Below are 8,991 nucleotides of genomic sequence, written 5' to 3' on the forward strand. Positions count from 1 at the left end.
AAATTTTATCATAATTTTACTTCTGTTTAATTTACTATGAAATATATTTGAGATCCAACGTAGTAAAAAATATTTTCAAATAATCGTAATTTTAAAAAACACAATGTCCATCATTTTAGTAACGAATCATATTTCTTCATTTGCACAATAAAAGAATCCACATGGAATAAGATACCAGCGAGAGGCACTATTATTATTTTTTCAAGTTTCAACGATTAGTTCAATATTAAGTTTGGCAAACATTCACAATTTAGTATCCTTATTCAAAGTTTACCAATATATACATTATAAGAAGGCAATTGATTATTATTACATAGATATTGAATGCACGACAGAAAATCTACTTGTAAAGTACAGTTCGTTGTTATTCTTTAAAAATTAAATGAATAAAAAAAATACTACATAAAACAACTTGGTATAATTAACTTTGATTCTCATGCCAAAGGTATAACAGTTTGGTGTAACAGTATATATAGTTTGCTAATGAACAGGTTGTCTAGCTTCCTAATGTTGTGAGTTCTATTTCACCTATAATTAACATCTATCGTAACGAGCTTCTTTTAATGATAAGAAAAAATAGTTCAATTCCAGAAAATGTGAACTCAAATCAGTCAGTAATCTGTTATTTTCTTATATAAATCTTCATATCACCCATGCATTTCAGCCATAAAATTGAAAAACACATTAGATAGAATAATAAAGACATCAGCCTGGGAATTGAGACATAAAATTCAAATAAATGGTTGATGTAGTTAAATGACATAATAAGAGTATATAGTGTAAAAGTTAACAGATCATTGCATCAGTTATCCTGCTTTACAGCCACATCTATCTTTTACAAATGGCAGATCTGATAGATTTAAAACACATGAACTTCAAAGTGCAATAATATAACTAATTTCTCCCATTCTACAAACAACTTTAGTGCAGATGTAACGACTCGGAAAATGATAGGTTAAGCAAGAGCCTATGACTTTATGTTGACTTTATAATGAGGTTCTATGAGGGGTTTTTATGTAATTTCGTTTTAATTGTGTTACATCCGACAATTTAAAATGAATATGAAGTAGCTTGAAATTGGAAGTAGTCACTTTTGGAAAAAGTTCAGAACCTGGAAATTTGGTTAAGTGTGGGAAATCAGTGAGTTTTTGGCCAACTTTGAGCAGTCATAACTCCTAGCTCAGGATGATCCAGGAGTAGTTCCAGTTATGTTTGGAAAGCCCTTGGAACGATCTTTCCAACGCCACCGAGTTTGCTCGATTCCGAGTTCGTATGAGCGAGTTATGCCCTTTGAAAGTTGGGCAGTTAGCAAGGAGTCCGTCCGGAAATTTAAGGGCATTTTGGTCTTTTCACAAATCTTTTCTTTTGAGGTTATATTATTGTGTTAGGCTGATTGTGGATCATTTTTGTTCCATTTTAAAAGAGTAAGAGTTAGGGTTCTTGAGTGAAGAAGAGAAGAAGAGGGGAAGAAGAAGAAGAAGAAGTTGGAGCTAGGATTGAAGATTTTGAGTTCTTTCTTCTTCAATTCTCGTGGGTTTTCAACTTAGAGGTATGGGGATCCTTTATCCTTGATTATTCTTCCTTTCAAGGAGCTCAATTCAAATGATTCAAAGTTCTTCCAAAAACACAAAAATCCTAATTTCGATTCTAAGCATGGGTTCTTGCATTAAATGATTTTTTTTGATGATTTACGTTATTAATGGTGTCTATTGATGGTTTTAAGAAAGAAATTTCCATGAACCCATGTCTTGGCAAGTTTCCTAAAGTTGGCTTATGAAGTGGGTTTATTATTTATGATTGAATGATGATGGAAGTATGCTTGGATTGAGTTGAATAGTTGACTTCTATTATTATCTATGCTTATCTATTGTGAATTGTTGGAGAGTTGAGGAATGGTGATTGTGGCTTGGGAAAAAGGGTAAGTGGACCTAACTTCATTGTTAAGGTAGAATTGATATAGAATTGTGATAGATTGATGTGTGATCCACTTATGGTGGAGGTGTTTACTTATTGAATGTATTGTGTTTATGGCCTTGGAGGCATTATATGAGGAATTGAAGTGTTGACATGATATCATATATGTGAATGTGATGTGAAGGACTTGAATGAGAATCAAATGAAGTAAAGGCAATCATGTTGTGAATATAAAGGTGTTCATGTGATCTCAAGGTGATCTTGTTTAAAGTGTTATTGTATTGTGATTGAAAGTGTGTCCTCTATTATTGTTCATATGTGATGATGATGGAATGTGAAGGATCTTTATAATGTGATGTGTGTCTTGACTTGGTAGACTTAGGTGCCTCTTCTTGATACATTAGAAGCTTTGTTGAATATGAATCGATAGGATATGGCATTCCTTTCGGATGTAAGTGACGAAACCTGTTTTTGAGCTGGATAGTGTTTGGTATTTTAGGCATATCTCTTGCTCTAGAACTTAGTTTGCAGTGAATAAATATGATTTGGAAAGCTAACTCGTATACCTACAACTTTTATGTTTATGTAAAATTCTAATTTAACTGTTATGGATACGAAATATGGGACGCAACATAGGGCAAGTTCTGCCCAGATTCCGAGAATTGAAATCCTGCATGACCAGCGGCTAGTGTCTTGACTATATCTTTTTGTACAAAATATATTTTGCGGTGATCCTTGTTTGTTTGCAACCCTAAGAGATGTATCTACATCTTTCATGAAGGTTATAAAGTCTAGTTCTGCCATTTTCCTTTTCAAATCTAAGATGCAACATGAGGTACTAGGCTGGCCAGATTCACTGTTTTGGGAGCATAGTTGTATTTGTACATGCTAGGCTTACTTATGATGATGATCCTATTTTACGTCAACATTACTGAGCTAATAGAAGTTAAATAAGTTATGTAATTGTATTTCTAAGGTTGATATACTCGTGAACAAGTTGAGGTATGTGGGTTTGATTGTGGAAACCTTCCTTTCCACAAGTCCAACCATTTATCCTCTATTTCTACTTCAAGTTTATGGGTCCTTATGATTATTTATGAACTCTTGAATTATGGAATTACTACTACACATCCTATTATGGTCTATTTTGCATATTATCATGAAATGGAATTATTATGTGATGTTTATGGTTTTCATGCTTCCATGATCAAATTATGAAGGTTGATATATATGTATGTTGTTGGTGGGCTGATTTATATGGATTTTGGAATTGGTTGGACTTAGTATTCTTGAAATACAAGATTTCATTTACATGAACAATAGCCCACCTTGTGTTTGATAAAATGCCCATTTATAGAATTCTTAGGAAATGGAAGGTCCAATGTACGTCCTATGAATCGGATGGTTATATAATTACTGAAATGATGATGAAATGGACACATGTATATTGTTTTCTCTATATAAGTGTTGTGAGTCGACCAAGCCTAGTACGGGGGGTAGTAGGCCCGTATAACCATATCGAGGGGTTGGTACCTTGGTTGCCTAGTACGGGGGGTAGTAGGCCCGTATAACCATATCGAGGGGTTTGTACCTTGGTCCCTAGCTCGGGGGGTGGTAGGCCCGGGTAACCACATTGAGGGGTTTGTACCTCTTTCGCCTCTCCAAGGGGGTGGTAGGCCTTGGAAATACTATATTGATGGTCACTCACCACACATGTACTATGCCCCACTAAATATGATTTATTTTATGTAAGCATCATTATACATATCATCTCATTAATATGCTATCTATCGGGTATGATTATGCACTTTGCCTATAAAGTCCTTATCTAAGGTAATCTTGGGGAACACTTAAGTGTGCTTGAAGAGGATTGTGTGGGCGGTCACTTCTTGTCTCACTCAAGTGTGTCTTAAGGTTATATTAGGTAGAGGTCCTATGGTAATGAAATGACATGTGTCCTTCTAAAGTTAAGCATGGGTTGTATATGGATTTATGTTAAGTATATGTATGGTTGGCTATGGTCTAATATGTTAATGTTGACTTGTATTATGTCTCTTATACTTGTAAAGGAAAGGTTTTATCAAAGGACATGAAAGCATACATTTCTTGTAAATGTCCGTTGTGCATATTTTCTTGCATGGTCTCCATACTTAGTACTTAATTGTGCTAACCCCTTTCTTTCGCTTTTTGACTAAAGTGTAGGGATTTGGAGATGGTGATATGTCATGGCTACTTGATAGGTTTTTAAGAGTTGAAGATGAAGACTTGGTGAGTCCTCATAGATTCGAGGGCAATAACCAACATGTTCTTTTTATGTCTCTCTAGTATTTGCTTAGGTTTTGAGTGGGCTTAGTCCCAATGTTATATTCAAGTATTAGATGGTTTTGAGACATATTGTATAAAGTCTAGAAAGTCTTCCGCTTGCTATTTATTGAAAGTATCTTCGTGTGTGAAGAAAGTTTTTAATTCCTTATAGTTTTGGTGTCTATGCGATGAATGAATGCTAAGAGGCTTGTATTAGACCTCTTCGAGGTCGAGTACGCCGGTTACGACTAGGGGATGCTCCCGGGTCGTGACAGCAGACATGTATCTTCTAAATACTCTTCAATTGTTCTTCCATTGTTAATACCAATGATACATACGAATACATTTTAGCCAGAAAACCTTGTGGCTACTTTCCCTGCACATTTCGATTTAAAACAATAGGATATCAAATCTAGAAAAGTAGTGACAGTAATGGATGGAGTAACAACACGGTCCTAACGTATAATTTATAATGAACCTAAAATATATTTCAATGAGAAAAATTACTAATTTAAACACATTATAGCTGCCAAATTTGTTCATTATATATTCATGTGAATGTCATACTACTGAATGTTGAAGTGAGATACTTACATAGTTTAACATTTCCATATGTGGGAGTGCTAATTACATACATTTACATACTATTTTAAATTAGACAAAAATAGATGCATCTTTCATGCTTGGATCTTCTGGACCATATTTGGTCAAAATCACCTGTTACATTAAAATTGAGGGATTAAATGTCAGCAGAGAATCACCTAACTTATACAACACATGATATATCTGTTAGCAAGTCTAGGATCTATAAATAATACAATCTAACACTTACAATATAGGCACTAAAAACAGCAGGAAACATTGTAACACTAATAACAGAATCACTATAAATCACATGGCCAAGACATTTAACTCTCAACAAACTCACATATTCTTTCCTTCCCAACAATAACATATCCAGTGCAATCCCATAGGTGGAGACTGGGTAGGGTAGGTTGTATGCAGACCTTACCCAACCTTCAATATTTTTTCCTTCCCATTGAACAAAAGTGAATTTTATAACAAAAGGTTATAGCAAGATTTTCTGACCCCAAAGATGGGGGCAGGCGGTACCTCTATCGCTTAAAATTTTCAATTATAGAATGAGTTGGGGACCAAGATCTTCGACTTGCAACATTTTATTTCTGATTAAGCAGGCCTCTAGCAAACTCATTGACAGGTTTATAGTCCAAGGCTCCAAGCTAACAAGAAAGATGATGTGGAATGTGAGGAAGCAACTGCTAAGCACTGATGGGGTTAGGAAGTGTATTTAGATTCTCTTTTTTGATCTTCTCTAACGTAGATCTGAAAATCATTATAATCATATCAATGCAAAACTTTTGAGGTAAAGGAAGTTCATAGATATGATGGTATTTCACCTCAATGATTGGGAGCAGGGTTATCTACAGGACATATTGTTGCGAGGGTGGAGATACAACAAAAATTAATTGTCTGAGGCTGAGAAAGGTGCAGTTCTGAGCTAGCCTTTGATTTTGACTCTTTAAAGCAAGAATCGAAAACCCTTCCCTTATGATCAATATAAGCCATCAGGAAAAGCTCAAACAAATAACCAAGGAGAAATCACTGAAGTGACTGGTCTAGTAGTCATATAAATCAAAATAGGCAAACATTCTACCAAACAGGTTTGATTTCACAAATTTTTAATTACTAACTGCTATTTCATTATTGTAGTTTTTGATTCTATCAGTTTAAGGTGGTTATTCCAACAAGATCAATAGAGGAAAGTTACATCATCTTTTAGGAACTAAAAATGAACACAATAGTCTTCAGCGATAACAATAACTATAACACCAGAAAGAATATATTTTCATTTAAGTTGATAAATGGAGTACCTGTAAAAAGATAACTTTTAACTAACCTTCTATCACAGGAGAAAATATTTTCAATTTCCACAAAAGAACAAGAACATAAAGAATCCACATAGCAACATCAAAAGCTTGCAAAACACGGCATTCAGTGGCAGCAACAAAAGAGTGCAAAAAATGATTGTTTTGAGAACCACAGAAAAAGTATTCCAACTGCAATTCAAAACAATAAAAGATAATGTGTCTAGGGACTGAATCAAATTCAAAGAAAATAAATACAAAGATAAGTAAATCATATTTATATTAGTCAATTTCAAAGATGAAGTTTTAAACAATGTACAAAATAATTCAAATACCTTTTAATTCTTTTTCATGGGAGGATTTTTCATTTCCATGCTATGTTTGTGGGTGGAAGAATTATATTTGTTTGCCATGTTTGGATATTCTTTTTCCCCTGAACTAAGATGTTCAATTATGCGCTTTTTCGCATCTGTAACATTGACTGACGTAGATGTTATTGGTTTATAATCACATCTTGTTTCTCCATGTAAGACAAAATGGATAATTTTAGTATTGCATCCAATTTTTTTGTAAATAGCCTTTTCATTTGAATGTTGAATATCTTGCCGTTCAGTTGATCTTCCATATTTTGGAGCAATAATGTTTCTTTCTGAAAAAATGAAAAAAATTGACTTAATAATAAAAAATCATTAATATTTTATATATATAATAATAAGAAAATAAAGCGAACAAACAAATCGAAAGAGATCGGATATTTTTACCATAAAAGAAGATGTTCAACAACAATAGCATATGTAAGGATCATGAATTTTCAAATCAAAATTCAAGAGAAAAAATAAGTAACAATGAAAATACAAAATCACAACAAGTTCTTTGTGATTATTTGGTGAAAAAAAAGTAATATGTACCTTGACGAAGCAAATTTCATAAATTTCTTCTAAAGTGAGGTGCAACATTTTCTCTGCAATTTCATCCAAAACAATAGTTGTTGCAAAACCGTTGTTGTCCTTAATAGTAACTTCGAATTGACATCTGTTTTGATAATTAATGAAAATTTAAAAAATAATGGTTACTTAAGACATTTATTTCTTTGAAAAAACAAAATAAATAATCTTAATTAGTTATTATTAATTTTGTAGAAGAGCAAATATACCTAGGAATAAGATGTGTGGAACGATGACAACTTGTGCAGTAGATTTCCCTTCGCACGTTATATCTCGTGAACAATTGCTTACAATTTGAGCATGCTAACACACTAAAGCGTTGATCCTTACTTGCAAGGGACAATTCAGCCTCAACATTAAATACTTGTCCCTTCAAATTCAATATACCAAATATTACTTTTTACTGTAAAATTAAAAAATTAAAAAAAGAGAATAATATACTTGTTGTTCTTACCGGAGGTTGTGCCTGGATGTTAGCCACAAATATAACCTCATCCTCAAATGAAATCAACATAATAGAGCCTATTGGAGTTGTACTTTTCATCTTATATGCAACAAACTTTGTTTCAATTCTTTTGATCCTATAAACAAGTAAAATTATGAAAATTTATTAATATTGGCTCATCCAAAACACTTGTATCATTTTGAAAATTGTAAAAAGGATTGTAAAGAAGTCTACGGTCCATACATTTATAAAAAAACAAATAAGAATACTACTATCTTCATTTTATTATATATGTCTTGTAGAAAGATTAGGAAAAAAGAAATAAAAGTGAAATTTTAAAACATTGTGATTGTAAGATTAAAGATGTGTTTTATATCTCAAAATATTCTGGAATTTCGATGCATTAAATAAAAATGTATATTACCACGTCCTTAACTCGACAGCCTATGGATATGGAGGTTTGATTTCAATTGTTGTATTGAATTTTCTCGTCAAACCAATGAATCTATTCGACGTTCCTACGTGCATTTGAATATGTGATTTTAGTTTCATCATGTCATATATTTTCCAAAAAGAAAAAAATAAATTTATTTGCACTTTTACCCGATGATGATTTCCCAATTCTCCTAGCAAGAATGATCGGGTTATCATGAAGTTGGTTGAAAAGTTTAACTCCCTCATGATCAATAAAATCCTCCCAAAGTGTCAGTTTTGTTGGTTTTTTCCTATGATTCGAAGGATATTTTCAAACATTAAAATAAAGTTATAGAAGATATGTGATATTGTAAAAACATTATAAATAATAAAATTCATCAGATTATTATCAACAATTTGTGCTATAAAAGTCAAAATATAAGATCCATGAACAAAGAAATGAATCCAGTTGGACTGCGAAATTGATGAACTTTTTAATCTATCAAAGTACTACAGGTATTCAAAGTGATGGAAAACGCATCCTAATAGTTAATCTATTATGAACTTTTCCTGATAAAATAAACTAAATTAAGATAAGTGTACCTATTTACATTCCTACTTTATTTAAATAAGGAGAAACGTCGCGGTGACTTGAAAAATAAATAATTAAGTCAATTTTGAAAGAATTTTAAGGAAAAATGAGTTTTAAAGGAGTTTCCACCTAATTTAGGAAAAACTAGGAAACCAATTATAAATGTCTACGAAACCATTAGATTCTAAATAAGGGGTTCAACTTATTTCGACGGGAAGGTATTAAGCATCCTTCGAAATCCACAACTATGGGTCCCGCCTAAATTCATTTTTTCAAATTGAGGAAGAGATAAAAATAATATACACATGTAATAAAATAAAACAATAATATAAGAGACGGCCTAAGATTTGCCTAACATCGATATATATACAAGACAATGCATAAGTAATATAATTCGAACTTCATTCGAATGGCTTCAATGGGAAGCAACTCTGGGTACTTGTAAAGACACTTAGTAAAAGTGTTAGTAATAAATAAATATGAATAAAAATA

General features: G+C 32.5%; 1 protein-coding gene across 1 annotated transcript; it reads right to left on the reverse strand.

The window, feature by feature from the left end:
- Positions 1-6,597: 6,597 nt before the first annotated feature.
- On the reverse strand, positions 6,598-7,592 carry LOC125848256 (uncharacterized). The gene is made up of 4 exons (XM_049528128.1): positions 7,503-7,592; positions 7,258-7,418; positions 7,013-7,136; positions 6,598-6,753 (listed from the first exon to the last, which is right to left on the reverse strand). The coding sequence occupies exons 1-4, from the start codon at positions 7,590-7,592 to the stop codon at positions 6,598-6,600; spliced, it is 531 nt and encodes a 176-aa protein (XP_049384085.1).
- Between the last annotated feature and the right edge of the window lie 1,399 nt (positions 7,593-8,991).

This window comes from Solanum stenotomum, chromosome 1 (genome assembly GCF_019186545.1).
Source record: "Solanum stenotomum isolate F172 chromosome 1, ASM1918654v1, whole genome shotgun sequence".
Lineage (NCBI taxonomy): Eukaryota > Viridiplantae > Streptophyta > Magnoliopsida > Solanales > Solanaceae > Solanum > Solanum stenotomum.

What these genes read in the sequence shown, in the direction of transcription:
- LOC125848256 (XM_049528128.1), bottom strand. Translation starts at nt 7,592, where the DNA reads ATGAAAAGTACAACTCCAATAGGCTCTATTATGTTGATTTCATTTGAG. An exon ending in ACATCCAGGCACAACCTCCG is followed by an intron (nt 7,419 to 7,502) that starts GTAAGAACAACA and finishes TTGAATTTGAAG; the next exon opens with GGACAAGTATTTAATGTTGA. An exon ending in TCCACACATCTTATTCCTAG is followed by an intron (nt 7,137 to 7,257) that starts GTATATTTGCTC and finishes TTATCAAAACAG; the next exon opens with ATGTCAATTCGAAGTTACTA.